The sequence below is a fragment of the Ascaphus truei genome, chromosome 2, assembly GCF_040206685.1.
Source record: "Ascaphus truei isolate aAscTru1 chromosome 2, aAscTru1.hap1, whole genome shotgun sequence".
In the NCBI taxonomy this organism is placed as follows: domain Eukaryota; kingdom Metazoa; phylum Chordata; class Amphibia; order Anura; family Ascaphidae; genus Ascaphus; species Ascaphus truei.
The window spans coordinates 354,621,174-354,637,971 of record NC_134484.1 but is presented as its reverse complement, the minus strand read 5'-3'; the positions used below and the strand labels follow the sequence as shown (position 1 = coordinate 354,637,971).

At 42.2% G+C, this 16,798-nt stretch overlaps 1 protein-coding gene across 3 annotated transcripts in view; it reads right to left on the bottom strand.

Annotated features, from left to right (window-relative positions):
• Nucleotides 1–13,210, bottom strand: part of PLCL2 (phospholipase C like 2) — a 217,978-nt gene extending 204,768 nt beyond the window's left edge. For 2 of the 3 annotated variants that reach the window (XM_075586902.1, XM_075586904.1), the window contains exons 1-2: nucleotides 13,066–13,210; nucleotides 11,037–11,533 (exon numbers count right to left, since the gene is read on the bottom strand). In XM_075586902.1, the coding sequence (XP_075443017.1) occupies nucleotides 11,037–11,330 (294 nt within the window). In that variant the 5' untranslated portion in view covers nucleotides 11,331–11,533; nucleotides 13,066–13,210. Of the gene's footprint in view, nucleotides 1–10,160; nucleotides 10,273–11,036; nucleotides 11,534–13,065 lie in introns of those variants that run through there. The other variant, XM_075586903.1, reaches the window with a different exon arrangement.
• Between the last annotated feature and the right edge of the window lie 3,588 nt (nucleotides 13,211–16,798).

Below are 16,798 nucleotides of genomic sequence, written 5' to 3'. Positions count from 1 at the left end.
GGGGTGCCTTTCATGTAAAAACTGGATGGATTAGTGGGGGATGAACTGCTTTGACCAGTGCGTTCCTAGTCCAGCCCACATCCAATGGTAAGCTCTTAAAAGTGTGATAAAAGCAAACAGGCCCCGATCGTGTATGCGCAGAGAAAATGTGGTCTGCAAGCAGAATGGTTTTATGCTCTGACCCACATCTCAGTAACTTTGCAATAACTCTCTCTCCTGCCTGAAATCTCTTGCTAGAGCAGTTTCTCTCTGGCACGTATTGGGTTAACATGCCAATCAAGGCCATCTATCTCACTGGATAAAGTACTTTGAAAAGCTTCAGTCTTGCATGCCTCTGACAATTAAAATAAACCTCTTATTCACCAATCATCTCAACAATATCATTCAATTACTCTCCCCAGGGACACTTAAGTGGCATCCACAGGTGTAGCAGCCTTTACAAATGCCGCCAGTGAGATACAGTACGACAGGATTTCAATCCTTTCATGACATGAAACTCAACAATACACGGCAAAGATAGTGGGTTGCTTGTGTTAAAAAAAAAAAAAAAAACGCAAATAATAATGCAATATTTTACTGTGCAGATCTGTCCAACAGATCATCAACCCCGTCTCACACAAATTCAATGCTTCCTCTGTCATAACTGCATCTGCTGCACCCGACTTCTTGAACAGGCACTTGAAAATATGTTACAATTTTAGCTCATTGTCCCCGTTTCCAGCTTGTAGACAACAGCTTTCGTGCGATTACTCCCGCAGACATCCTTCATAACGTAAAAATAAATAATGTCATTTGGGGCAATTGCTGCTTTAATCCTAAATCAAAGGCATTTTGCAAGTATCTGCAGCTTTTGTGTGTGTTAAAGAAGCAATCCAAGCTCTTTTTTTATTTTATTTTTATTTTCTTACCCAGGATTCAAGCAGGTGGTCTCCAGCTGAACCCCTTTCATTTCAGCTCCGGGCACCCCCTGCTTCTAGAGATACAGACCTCCGTAGTAGGTGCTGGAAGCCGCTCTGCTGCCAGGGATCATGTAATGGCCGTGGCACCATTGGGTTCAGCTTCGTACTGCGCCCGCACGACGCGGGAACAACACAAACTTTAAAGCGCAGCCAGAGCTGCTACCGGCACCTACTACAGAGCCAAGTATCTTCGGGAGCAAGGGGTCTCCAGAGCTTAAATTAATGGGGTTCAGCTCCAGAAAACCCCCTTCTTCAGCCCTGGGTTAAAAAAATAAAACAGATAATGGTGCATGGATTGCTCCTGCAATGCTTTGCGAGTGCGGATTTACACAAACAGAGCAACATGAGTAAAAAGGGAAGTACAATCTTTAGCGCATCCTGCATAAAATGCAAATGATTTTTATTTTATTTTTTTACTTTTTCTCTATTACAAGGAACAAATAGGCATTTACTACATCTGCCTGAGCATTCGGAAATGAAATACTCTTCACGCTCCCTTGTACAGTACAAATTGGACGATATGATGTGCATATCTGTAGACTAAATAAAAAGACAAATCATTGACTGTTAATGTGAGGGGCAAGAGATGTCCACAGGCCACCCCACACTGCCACTTTGTGAGCGCCTTGCATGTGATCGCTGGTCATCGCCCAGTTACAAGGACTTTCATAGGAAGTTTTTGTTTTCTTTTGGCATTTCATCATTAGCATGGAACCATGAGCTTTTCCACAGAGTTTGTTTCCGATTACAAACTGTGCAGTTTTTTCGTTGCCAAAGACCTTTGGGCAAATTGTTCAATATATATCTTATTTCTGCTTGCCAGTGGATTCCCTTGCTTAGCCTGTAGAAATGATTAGCACTGAACACGCTTCTTTGAGCTGGTGGAAGACCGCATCTAGTTGCAGCCGCTCCTTGCTTTTTTTTTGTTAAAGAAAGATGCCATTATGTGCATCTTGCTTAAACATTTAGGTGACTGATGCCCCCTTTTTTTTTTTAAATCACAATCTGACACCTGCAAGTATTTCTTAATATTTGTTTACATGTAGTTTGTAACTTTGAGACACAGAGGAAGTTTGGGAGCTGTTGAACTTCCTCTGATGTCACTGCATGTTCAAAGGTTTGCACAGTCGGAGACCCCAATCTCCCGCTTCTTTTTACCTTAATGGACACTCTGATAAAGTCAACTTGACTGACAAGTACTCCCCTATTCAGGGGCCCAGAGAAATAAGTGTCTACTTTTCAAAGAAACAAAAGCAATCAAATCTTTGCTCGAGTACTGCCTGACGTTACTGACATAAATCATATTCTACTCTGTAGTACTGAGTAATAACAGTACAGGCAGTCCTTGTTTTACAATGCTTCGTTTTACAACGAATGGCTTATCCAACGCTCTGCAATGCATACCTATGTTCCTTTTTACAACGCCAAAACGGCTTATCCAACGCTCTTACGATGCTTTGCAAAGTTGTTATATATATATATATATATTATATATAACAGTATATACACTATATAATTTATGTGTGTGCTGCATATCTTATTGCCTGCGTAGAATATTTGGTGTATTTTAGTGTTAAAAATGCCTTCAGGAACGGAACCTTTCATTTAAACAGTGTTCCTTTGGGAAAACGTGTTTCGCTTTAAGACGTTTCGCTAACCAACGCTATTTTGAGTAACACATTGTGTCGGATAACTGAGGACTGCTTGTAATGTCATGAGGGAAGACTCTTTAGCAGCACCTCCCACAATAGTGAAAAGTTACAAAGGGGCACATCCTCTTGAAACTTAAAGGGGGAGACCTCCGCGTTTAGATACTGGGACAGAGATTCCCTCTGTAAGATACCACAATTCCCTGTGACTTATAAAGCTCTAATTATAGCAGCAACCGGTGGAAGCGACACTAACGTTGAGACATTTTCTCATGTCCAAGGTAGTTTGGAGAGAGTTATCCTCCCCTGGATTTGGAATTGGTGTGTCCCCTCTTTAAATCTTTTGGTGGAATCCACAGAATCCCACAAATTGTCTGGGGTATATGGTTCCCCCCATGGACATTTAATATGGCTACTGCCAGAAGTGGCGCATATGAAAGGTCCCACAACGTTTTATGACTTTGGAGACACTGTATGTGAATGTTACTAAAAAAATTAAAAAATAAAAATTTAAAAAAAAGCTTGGTTAATCACAGTTTTCACAAAATATATGCAATAAAATATATTTTATAAAATATTTATGCCATGCTGGATTTTTATTTTTACCATTGGATGTGTTTGTTACCATTTCCAATGCTTCTACATAGTTGAAGGCCTTCTTTACAAAAGCATGCTTAAATGTTCTGTTTGCTTTAATAATTATATATAGATTGTGTGTGACATCGAAGGAAAGATTTATGCAAGTTCATACTCAGATGACTTCACTAAAGTTTGTTTAATGCATTATTTTATTTTTTAGCATTTGGACAGACATTTCTGTAATATGCGAGGACCATAAGATTAAACCATAGAAAGATTTATCATCCAAAAAAAAGCTGCAGAGAAAAAAATAAATACAAATGCATATATGCTTTGCCTAGGTTTGTATTTAGAATATTAAACATTGCTAAAAGTCTTCAGCACTCCGGGATACAAACACCCTCGGCAGTTTCTTTCAGATGGAACAGAACTTACCGGCGGCTTAGCCAAGACTGTTATGCTTCTCTCATTCCGGATTCTTTAAAAAAAAAAAAAAAAAAAGCTAATTCCCAGAGGCAAAAATAAATAAATCTGCTAACTGCACCAAAAAGGAGTTCAATCTTTATGAGATTGATAGTTTTTGCATTACTGATGGCTAAAAAATAAATAAAACCACACTGGGAGATAAACAAAAACGTGCACTCCTTACATGAAAATTTGCCGCAACCGCAAACTATTAATACTTTCAATGCATTGCACCGCATCATGAGAACACATTCAACAATAGAGGTCAAAACTTTCAAAAGACCCATTGTTTACCTTTGTAATGAACAAACCCTTTTCTACTTTACATTTCATTTAGGGACATAGCAGACATTCTACAAATCATGTGCCTGGTTTGTTTACTCTTATGCCTTGACAGTTTGTTGGCATACAATGAAGTATACCCGACTCTAAACTTCCTTTAGCTGATGCTGGTTTCATTATTATCAGTTTATTTCTGTTACACACTGTAACCATCCATCAATAAGTGTTGCCCAAAGTGAAACAATGGACTTCCAAAAGCATAAAGATACAAGCAAGAGAACAGTAGCTGTGCAATAGCTCCAGTAATATATCACCGTGTATCAAACTGCGTTAAAGGTTAACGCTCACAAAATGGCATTAACTCCTGTTGATCTGAATGGGAGTTGCGTCCATTCGGTTCGATAACTGGTAACGGAGCTTGATAAATAATCCCCCCCCCCCCCTCTATTGTTCATAGAGCAATGACTGCTGGTCATATCTACTTCTACTACAAATGTGTCAGACTGTATGAAGAAAAAGTACTGCCTGATAACCAGCCTTACTGTGTTCTTACCCAGAAGGTTTTAAAGCAGCAACGCGAGTAAGATCATTTGCCACCTATGATTTAGAAATTAGAATGCTGCAGCACAAATTTGTAAATAGCAGTCATAACTTTCCGTATATAAAGACACTGGAGTGTGTCCGATGGGGAAATCAATTGCCCACGGGGGTGGGGGGGGGAGTGGTCTGGTAAGGAACAGTTGGTAGGGATCCAATACATGGGTCAGAATAGACAAAAAGGCTTGCGCTCCGGCATACTTACGCCGCACCAGACATGCATCCACTGCTACATATACACTGATACATGCATTCACTCCTACATATACACTGATACATGCATTCACTCCTACATATACACTGATACATGCATTCACTCCTACATATACACTGATACATGCATTCACTCCTACATATACACTGATACATGCATTCACTCCTACATATACACTGATACATGCATTCACTCCTACATATAAATACACAGAGACATGCATCCACTGCTACATATACACTGATACATGCATTCACTCCTACATATACAGAGACATGCATCCACTGCTACAAATAACTACACAGAGACGTGCATCCACTGCTACATATAAATACACAGAAACATGCATCCACTGCTACATATAAATACACAGAAACATGCATCCACTGCTACATATAAATACACAGAGACATGCATCCACTGCTACATATAAATACACAGAGACATGCATCCACTGCTACATATAAATACACAGAGACGTGCATCCACTGCTACATATAAATACACAGAGACGTGCATCCACTGCTACATATAAATACACAGAGACGTGCATCCACTGCTACATATAAATACACAGAGACGTGCATCCACTGCTACATATAAATACACAGAAACATGCATCCACTGCTACATATAAATACACAGAGACGTGCATCCACTGCTACATATAAATACACAGAGACGTGCATCCACTGCTACATATAAATACACCGAGAAATGCATCCACTGCTACATATAAATACACAGAGACGTGCATCCACTGCTACATATAAATACACCGAGACGTGCATCCACTGCTACATATAAATACACAGAGACGTGCATCCACTGCTACATATAAATACACCGAGACGTGCATCCACTGCTACATATAAATACACAGAGACGTGCATCTAAATACACAGAGACGTGCATCGACTGCTACATATAAATACACAGAGACGTGCATCCACTGCTACATATAAATACACAGAGACGTGCATCCACTGCTACATATAAATACACAGAGACGTGCATCCACTGCTACATATAAATACACAGAGACGTGCATCCACTGCTACATATAAATACACCGAGACGTGCATCCACTGCTACATATAAATACACAGAGACATGCATCCACTGCTACATATAAATACACATAGACGTGCATCCACTGCTACATATAAATACACAGAGACGTGCATCCACTGCTACATATAAATACACCGAGAAATGCATCCACTGCTACATATAAAATACACTGAGACGTGCATCCACTGCTACATATAAATACACAGAGACGTGCATCCACTGCTACATATAAATACACAGAGACATGCATCCACTGATACATATAAATACACAGAGACATGCATCCACTCCTACATATAACTACACAGAGACGTGCATCCACTGCTACATATAACTACACAGAGACGTGCATCCACTGCTACATATAAATACACAGAGACGTGCATCCACTGCTACATATAAATACACCGAGACGTGCATCCACTGCTACATATAAATACACCGAGACGTGCATCCACTGCTACATATAAATACACCGAGACGTGCATCCACTGCTACATATAAATACACAGAGACGTGCAAATACACAGAGACATGCATCCACTGATACATATAAATACACAGAGACATGCATCCACTCCTACATATAACTACACAGAGACATGCATCCACTGCTACATATAAATACACAGAGACGTGCATCCACTGCTACATATAAATACACAGAGACATGCATCCACTCCTACATATAACTACACAGAGACATGCATCCACTGCTACATATAACTACACAGAGACATGCATCCACTGCTACATATAAATACACAGAGACGTGCATCCACTGCTACATATAAATACACAGAGACGTGCATCCACTGCTACATATAAATACACAGAGACGTGCATCCACTGCTACTTATAAATAAACAGAGACGTGCATCCACTGCTACATATAAATACACAGAGACGTGCATCCACTGCTACATATAAATACACAGAGACGTGCATCCACTGCTACATATAAATACACAGAGACGTGCATCCACTGCTACATATAAATACACAGAGACGTGCATCCACTGCTACATATAAATACACAGAGACGTGCATCCACTGCTACATATAAATACACAGAGACGTGCATCCACTGCTACATATAAATACACAGAGACGTGCATCCACTGCTACATATAAATACACCGAGACATGCGTGTGTGTGTCAGTGGGTGTGGGTGTCAGTGGGTGTGTGGGTGGCCAGGAGGACATTTTTCAGGTTTTTACATATTTACCAATTATAAGTTATTTGGGATATGATGTACTTCGCAGAAAGAAGTGTGTGGGTGTGTGTGTCGGTGTGGGTGTGTGTGTCGGTGTGGGTGTGTGTGTCGGTGTGGGTGTGTGTGTCGGTGTGGGTGTGTGTGTCGGTGTCGGTGTGGGTGTGTCGGTGTGTCGGTGTGTCGGTGTGTCGGTGTGTCAGTGGGCGTGTGTCAGTGGGCGTGTGTCAGTGGGCGTGTGTCAGTGGGCGTGTGTCAGTGGGTGTGTGCGTGGGTGTCAGTGGGTGTGTGCGTGTGTGTCAGTGGGTGTGTGCGTGTGTGTCAGTGGGTGTGTGCGTGTGTGTCAGTGGGTGTGTGTGTGATAGCTGGCTGGCTATATAAATCACATTATACTTTTATCACTTTGAAAAGTAGCTCACTGCTGTTATTTTTGCTCTTTATATACTGTATTTTAATTCTAACCCTATTTCTGACTGCTCGCTGACCATAGATAACTCCTCTATTCTCACAATACTACAAGCCAAGAGGTGCGATACTTCACTGCTTCCTCTCCCTCATACCACACATCCATGACAGCAACAATTCCTGCTGCTTTCATCCCTGAAACATAACTAAAATACGTCATATTATTATTATTTAGTAAAGGGCCAACGTATTGCGCAGTGTGGTACAGTGGGGGTACAGAGAGAGACATCCATTACATAAACAGAATTACATTCAATTAGGGACAACCAAGAACAGACAGACAGAGAAGGTAACGATGGCCCTGCTCATGAGATCTTACAATTTGGATGGAATAAGGGGCAATGTTGAAACAAAAGCTACAGATGCTGCTCCTTGAGGGACGGAATATGCCTCAGAATGAGGTATGGGTATTTTTCACACAATTAACCAAAATTATAAATTAATACATATCCTGACTAGACCGTTATAACCTGTTCCTAGCCAGGTCACCCTCTTTTCCGCCTACCCCCTCCAGTCCATCATAAATGCTACTGCCAGGCTCATCTGTTTCACCAACCATTCTATGCCTGCTGCTTCGCTGTGCAAATCTGTTCACTGGCTATCTTAACCTAAGATGACCTAATAACATCTTTTGGGTTTAATTATCACCTCTATGCCGACGACACACAAATATACTTTTCAACACCTGACCTTACACCTGCTGTACAAACCAAAGTTTCTGAATGTCTCTCTGCTATATCATCCTGGATGGCCCTTCGCCGCCTTAAACTCAACATGGCTAAAACAGAGCTCCTCATACTTCCTCCCAAACCTGGCCCTACTATCTCCTTCCACATTACTGTTGGAACTACAATCATTCACCCAGTAGCCCAAGCACGCTGCCTAGGGGTCACGTTCGACTCCTCTCTCACATTCGCCCCTCACATTCAAAACATTTCTAAAACTTGTCGCTTTTTCCTCCGCAATATAACTAAGATACGCCCTTTCCTCTGTTATTCGACTGCTAAAACTCTGACTCAGGCCCTCATTCTCTCCCGTCTTGATTACTGTAACCTCCTGCTGTCCGGCCTTCCTGCCTCTTACCTGTCTCCCCTACAATCTATCCTAAATGCTGCTGCCAGAATCACTCTACTCTTTCCTAGATCTGTCTCAGCATCTCCCCTCATGAAATCCCTCTCCTGGCTTCCGATCAAATCCCGCATCTCACACTCCATTCTTCTCCTCACTTTTAAAGCTTTACATTCTTCTGCCCCTCCTTACATCTCATCCCTAATTTCTCGGTATGCACCATCCAGACTCTTGCGTTCTTCTCAAGGATGTCTTCTTTCTACCCCCTTTGTATCTAAAGCCCTCTCCCGCCTTAAACCTTTTTCACTGACTGCCCCACACCTCTGGAATGCCCTTCCCCTCAGTATCCGACTAGCACCCTCTCTATCCACCTTTAAGACCCACCTTAAGACACACTTGCTTAAAGAAGCATATGAATAGCACTGTGGATATTCTAAACACGATACATAATGCTTGGCCCCCTGCAGACGCACTTACCAGAACTCCCTCCTACTGTCTCTGTACGTTCTCCCTACCTACCAATTAGACTGTAAGCTCCTCGGGGCAGGGACTCCTCTTCCGAAATGTTACTTTTATGTCTAAAGCACTTATTCCCATGATCTGTTATTTATATTATCTGTTATTTATTTGATTACCACATGTATTACTACTGTGAAGCGCTATGTACACTAATGGCGCTATACAAATAAAGACATACAATACAATACAACCCCGCAGAACCAAATTCAAGGTTCTACAAAGCTCTCCACGACACAGTCCTCCTACATTTCCAATTGAATCCCTAAGTACTCTCCCACGAAGTCCCCGCTCAAATCATAACCTGCGTCTTCCCTACTACCTCATTACTTTACTCTCATTCCCAGCTCCCAGACTTCCCCTGGGCTGCATCCCACCTGTAGCCCACACCTTCAGGCTCTACTGCATCATTCATACCTTTAAAGGCTTCCTCGCAACCCAGGGCTTGAAAGAGGCCTATCCAGACCCTTCCTGACAAGCCTACGTCAATACCCCAGCTAACCTTGTGTCATCCTCCCATTCCGCTTAGATTGTAAGTTTCTCAGAGCAGGGATCTCATTACATATTGTTTCCTGATGTTTGAAGTTCTATGTATTTTTAGGTTTTGTTGTTGCGCTTACATTCAAATACATTGCAGAATATGTTGGCACCATTTAAAAATAAGAGATCTATATTTGTATATACATTATTACACAGTGGTCAGAGTGTGATGGTACCACTACTTTTTAATTTATAAACGCAGAGAACCACAATTTGTTTTGTTTTTTTACTCCGTTCTTTTCTTTCAGTAGAAAGTGGAACCATCTTATTATTTGAAGACACCTCCCTTTTGGCTTTGTACGCATAAATATCTTTCTGAACTATGGCACACTAGCTTTTCCCAAATGTTTAACAAATGCAGTATTTTGTATATCTGGGCACTCAGACCAATACATATAAAATCGGTGTAATTTTAGATCCTCAGGTCAGTCCTTTTCCCCCACATACTTTCACCATGCTAGATAACATTGCAATAAACTAGATGATATTGATCTCAAGTTCCCAGGAATATTTTTTTACTTTTTTGAAGACTAGTTACCAACAGACTGAGAAAAGCATCCTCCAGCACAGTCTGAGTAAGAACAAGCCCTTCACATTCAGTTCCTATGGTGAGTGGTGCATAACTAGCACAGCTGAGGCTCACACCCATCCTATGTAGAAATGACAAACAGCCCGTTCAGAATGTGTAACTTTCACAAACACCAAAAAAAAAAAAAAAAGGGGGGGGGGGAAGAAATGAACCGTCACACCAGCTGAAGCGCAAATCAACGTCAACCTGCTCAAGAACAACCACCTTGACTATATCCAGGGCCCAGTATGAGGGTGGGTAGTTCTAGAGAGCTGTAACCACTCCGGATTTGTTTTACCATAAAGAGCACAAATCCTTTTCCGATGACAATAGGCACTGATTAGTTGGGATGTTCACAAGAAAGTGGAAAAAAGAAGGACATGTTAAATGAGGCAGTTCTAACAGTTCTGAGAATACTGATGCTGGAGTAGTTCCATCAAAGCAATTTGCAAGCAGCAGTTGGATTACCAAAATCCAAAGGACCCTTAAACCTTAATCCTTACAAAGTATTTGCATGTCTTTCACAATATGCGATCAGAAACTGGAATACATTTAGTTATTGTCCGCATATAATATGCAAGGAAGGACAATTCTTATAGAATTCCAATAGTTTTCTTCCGGATACACATGCACTCGGAGTGTGTGTTATCATCAGAATTGTTGGGTATAATTACAAATCCTATCAATTACAGATGACCTTACGTGGTGCCGTCCTTATTATAGATAGGGCAGTATACCCTCAAGAAAAAAAAGCCTTCTGTCAGACCACTCCCAGATGAAGAACATGCATGGTAGCATAATGCATGCAAGGAGGCATGAGTGGTAAAGAACAGCAGATTCCCTTACCTTGATAATACTGCTCCTGCGGGGGATGCCTGTCTTGCTTCCTTTATCCATGCCTGGGCTTTCCGGCTGACCTGATCCACTCTCCTCTCCGACCTCCACAAGGACACAGTCTCCATTTGCCACTCCACTGCCACTGGTGTTGTCAATCATGCACTTCCCTCCATTGCTATCCACACTTCCTCTTTCACCATCACAAGCCATGAACGCTGGTTTGCCATGGGCAGAACTCGATGGTGAGGGCACGATGCCACCACCCTCACCAGCACTTTCTCCTCCCCCTCCTGGCTCTGCCATGAGGCTGTCAGAAGCAAAGTCTTTACAGCAACTGGCTCTGCCTGATTCCTGCACTGCCTTCAATGCAAGATCAACTCACACCAATGTTATCAAACACAGCCAGTCCAGTCACAGACTGGCACTCAAGGTCAGCAGGAAGATGACAAGCAAATTGTAAAGATTCGACACAAACCAAACGAATTCAGATCCTGACCACTGGACTCCTGTAATATACAAAACAGACCTGAGTGCAATACAAATAATTTTCAATTTATGTGCGCTACTAACTCAAAAGTTATTGATATTTACAATGTTTATGGAATAGCCCAGGTGAACAAAAAGTTAAAAGGGCAACAGATGTATGTACACCACACAATAAAATACACACACACACACACACACACACACACACACACGTGTATATGTGATTATTTATGTTTCTTTATGTTTCTGTACAAAATATGGATTTACAAATACACAAACACATTGGTGTGTGTGCGAGTGTTTTTATATATATATATATATATATATATATATATATATATATATATATATATATATATATATATATATATATATACATACATACATACATACACACACATATATACATAAACACACACTTGTCAAGTAGAGAAGCAGTGTGAGAATGTACACACTGTATCCAGTTGTTTGTGCAGTGTGCCTCCTCTTATCGCCTCATTCTTCTCCCTTCTCCAAGCTGTCACACATACACGAAGGCAGCAGCACATACAGTGCACACTGAGGAGCTCTCAAGGGGGAAGCCCGAGGGCTTATCCTCTAGTTAGAACTACACAGCAAAGCCGGCCAGGACACGGACACACACGCACACAAAGCCCTCTCATTACTAAATAAGCAGCACACCCTTCTGCTATCACTCAGTGTCCGGTCACTTTGCTAGAGCGGCTACTGGTTAGAGATGCAAAGCAACACTGCTGTGAAATCATATGCCCTTACCGCTGCACACTGTATGTAACTCTCTGTCTCTACACCCAATGCCCGCTCTCTGATAGCGCTCTGCAGAAGTGTCATTCATGGTGCAGAGAAGTGCACGCTTCATACTGATACAGCCGGGCATAGGGAGGGAGGCAGAGCGCCCACATAAGCCCGGGCTTCCATGCAATATCTAGCTATACTGCATGTGTGTGTGTGCGACTGGTGAGACTGAGCTTCTTCTTAGTGGAGGAAGCGGAAAGGCTCACAATCTCCGGTGTGATCTGTATGTGTGTGTGATCTGTATGTGTATGTGTGTGTGTGATCTGTATGTGTATGTATGTGTATGTATGTGTATGTGTGTGATCTGTATGTGTATGTATATGTGTATGTGATCTGTATGTATATGTGTATGTGTGTGATCTGTATGTATATGTGTATGTGTGTGATGTGTGTGTGTGATCTGTATGTGTATGTATATGTGTATGTATATGTATGTGTATATGTATGTGTGTGTGTGTGTGTGTGTGTGATCAGTGTGTGTGTGTGTGTGTGTGTGTGAACATGTAGGCTGTGCGAGGGTGGACACAGACAGCTATGCATGCGTGACATGCTATGGACATGTGTATGGGTGTGTGCCGCCACACAAGGTAGATATGATAGTCTCCAATGCATGTACATGTGTACCCCAACACTGTCTGGAAATGTGTACACACGTGTAGGTACATCTGTTAGTGTATGCCCTTAACATCTGTTTGTCTGTCTGTGCTCCCCGCCCCAGCACCCGCCTTGTGGGACTTACCCTGTCCCTCCCGTACTCCCGGCCGAGGAGCAGCAGCCGCTACCACCGGCACGCGAGCAGCCTCAGCACTGCCGGGGGGGAACCACACAACACCCGTGGGGGGTGGGGCTTCCCCTGCCAATCAAAGGACGAGCCAGACGATCATTGGCCTCTCGCACAACCCGTGAGCTGCCTTCTTTGCTCTGGGACCACACCCACCTGTCAGTGCTGGGACACGCCCACCTGCAGCCGCGCGCTCAGCCTCGGCCGCGCGCTCTCCCCGGGCGGGATCCGGGCAGCGTTCTATAGCGCTGCTTGCAGGAAGCAACTGTGTGTTGCGGCGGGGCCGCCCCTGTGCTGCTGCAGGGTGCAGGAGGCGGTGTGATCCTACACAACATGAGAGCAACCAGGCACTGTCACAGCGCTAAGAAATTGGTTGTCTTGAGAAACAGCCCACGTCAAAGCCACTTTTTTTTGGTACTAGTATCTCTCTTTGGTTTTCTATGATGTAATTGAAACAATAATAAAATGCGTGACAGTCTTCACATTTGTTGATAGAAGAGCAGTGGTGCCGTGTCTCATTCTTGCAGAACGTAGTTATCTCATAGGACCAATTTTTCTCAAAGCCTGTGCTGCAGTTATGCTAACAGAAACCCCTTTCATGTACATTTCAACCATTAAAAACAAATGATGCCAATGAAAAAGTGAAAGTGTAGGTTTGTGAATATAAACTAGGGGGCATACTGTATGTATCGAAGCAATTATGGGTCAAAACAATTGCACCATGTATATCAAACAAAGGAATCCTATTGATTTCAAAGGGATTTCTTTCCTTTCATACCTATGGTAGAGATATTTTGCCACAGAATTGCTCCACTTTTGCCTTGATTCATAAGACCCATAGTACTCCAAAATTACTGTAACTCGGATGACTGATTTGGGCCCCATGGGTGTAGAGTGTAAAGGCCCTCTGACTCTTTTGTGTTTTAGGGCTTACAGCTCATTATCCACTATTATCTTAAATGACAGAACAGTACCTGCTGCTGCAATTCACTTGTTTCATAGCACTCAGGAATTTTACTTAAGACATCACCGGACAGAAAGCAGAGCTTATCCCTTACAAGGGACTAATATATACTGTTCTTTTTGTGTTGTAAAAACAAAACCTACGCCAAAGGACTTTTAAAGGTGCATATAGCAAACACAGTTCTTACGTATATTTATTGTTAAATAAAATTGCCGGCTTATCAATTTGATTATATCAGATGAAAAAAAATTGTGAAATAATGTGGTGACTGCATTTGCAATGTTTTGCGACACACAACCATGACATAACTTTCCTGTTTTATTAAATCCTATGTAATGAGGGAAAGTTATGAAACCTGAAGCTTTGTAGTTCCTCGATGTATTCATCTCCTTGTGCACAAAATGCTTTAATTTATTTTTTACATATTTTAATAACTTTAAAAAAAATGTTTATGCAGTTAGTTCAGTACTTGATGCATTTTTTAAAGGCAATATTGTATCCCTGTTCATAAAATGAATTACCTTGTGTTCGGTAATTCATAAATAACAGTATGCACATAAAGATTGTGTATTGTAAGTTTTATAAATAACTCATTTAAACGTGATTTTGCCTTTTAGATTTTAATGGATTGAATTGAATTAGGTTGGTGATACTTTTTTGTATGTTGATAATGTTCTTAAGCAGGTCTATAAAATGTTATACTCATTTTCACTTATGTAAAAATAAATTACAACTTCATTTTTCTAAGAGTTTTTTTTAAAAGAGGTAATGCTAATAAGCAGATGGGTAAAATGATAAGAATATACAGCGACAGTCACTAGATTAGGGTGGTAAAAGTTCTAGATACTAAAACCAAAAACATAAAACTTGAAGAGAGATTTTTTTACCGTGAAAACAAAAGAAGAAGGAATCAGAAGTGATATGTTGTTAAAATATTACACCCTACTGATGTGTCAGTTTTCCCAGCTGGCTGTGTGTTATTGTAAGTTTCAAAATAGCTTGGTTTAGACCAATTTCACCAAAGTAAAGTCCCTGGCCACATATCTACTGCACTAAATAAATGTATTCTTTATTTCTTGCTGTACATGAATACAATTCCTCATTACTGAATGTTTCATTCAAGTGCTGGAATTCCTCCACATATGTTTGCAGGGTGTGCCTTGTATGATCCTGTGTCTCATACCTTCCGGTCCCTTTGGGAATTGGATTTTCGTGGCTGTGCGATTCATCATCAGCCTGCTTCTTGCTATGATCCTGTGGCATGCTCATGTGGTTACAACTTACATAGAAGCCTTCTATGTACTCAGTCTGGTAGTTATCTGTGTCCTGTGCATTTTTAGTGCTGATGTGATTGGTTCTTTCAAGACTTCAGCTGACTCACATTTTAATCTTAGGCCTCAGGCATGGTCAGCGCTTAGGCGCTGACCCGTGCTGAGGCACGCTGCTGCTCGGCCCTGAGCCTCTGCAGCCGCAATGAGAGCGGCTTTAGCAGGGGCTCGCGCACGCCTGCGGAAGCGTGTGTCTTAACAAATGTTAAGTTTCAGAGCTCGCTGGAGAGCAGGGCCGGTCACGTGAGCGGTTCACCCAATGAGGGCGAACCAGCTCCGTGACGTCACTGGCCCGCCCCCAGACACGCCCACGGACTGCGCGCGCTCTAAGGCCAGGGAAAGCACCGCTTTCCCTGAGCCTCAGTGCGCCTACGCACCGGCGAAGTGTTTATGGACTAAGCCTTATGTGTAACTGTTACATACACCCATAACTGTCTGTAACCCCCCTGTAGGGGTAAGCTCACACACTGTCACACTGCCTCCGGGGCAGGTTCCTCTCCAACGTGACTGTGATGGACATGAGAGCAGCCAATAATAATGGCGGTGGAAGAGGAGGGACTATGAGGGAGAGACGCCTTTAAAAGGGAAATGCAGCCATGTTGGATTAGATCTGCGCAGACCTGATTACAGCAGGTTTGTTCGAGGTCTGCAGAGAGAGGGTGCACGTGTGCACGTGGTGACAGGAGCTGCGAGCTACAGTTCCAGTGTGGAAAAGAGATCACGCGCCCCTGGAGGGGATCCAGTGGCACCAAAGCACCTTTATGAAGAACAGGCCTGCAACAGGTTTAGTACAACATGAGCTCCTACAGTTAGGGTGACCAGATTTTCAAAATGAAAAACCGGGACACCTAAAAAAAATGTTATTAAACAAATTACATCACGTGACGCCCCCGTTGCCATGACAACGAAACACTGACATGTTGCCATGACAATGTGGCATCACGTGATGTCCCTGCAGTGGTTGTGTGTACAGAGGTGGGGCCTTTGCTTGGGCCCTTCAACTCTCACAGCCAGGGCATTATTGGCCAGGAATGCCCAGTTCAGAGGGGATGATTACTACTTCAAAATGTATGTATTTCCAATTCTTAACATAACACAAAAAAATGTAATACCAATAACTAACAACCACAGCCAATGATTATCTAAACCGTCAAATAAAATGTCTAAGGCCCTTGTTCAAGCATGTTTGCGGTACTTACCAGATAAATCAGTGGCTGCAATCCAGGACTATATTCGCCTCTCCGAGCGTCTGTAAGCAATCCAGCGTTCCTGGTGGGTGGCTGAAGAGGTGAGGGACTCCCTCCTCTCAAACGGAAAAGAAGAGCAAAAAATAGAGTTAGAACATTAACATCTAAATTTAACAAAGGTTGAACTTGATGGGCGTACAGTACGTCTTTTT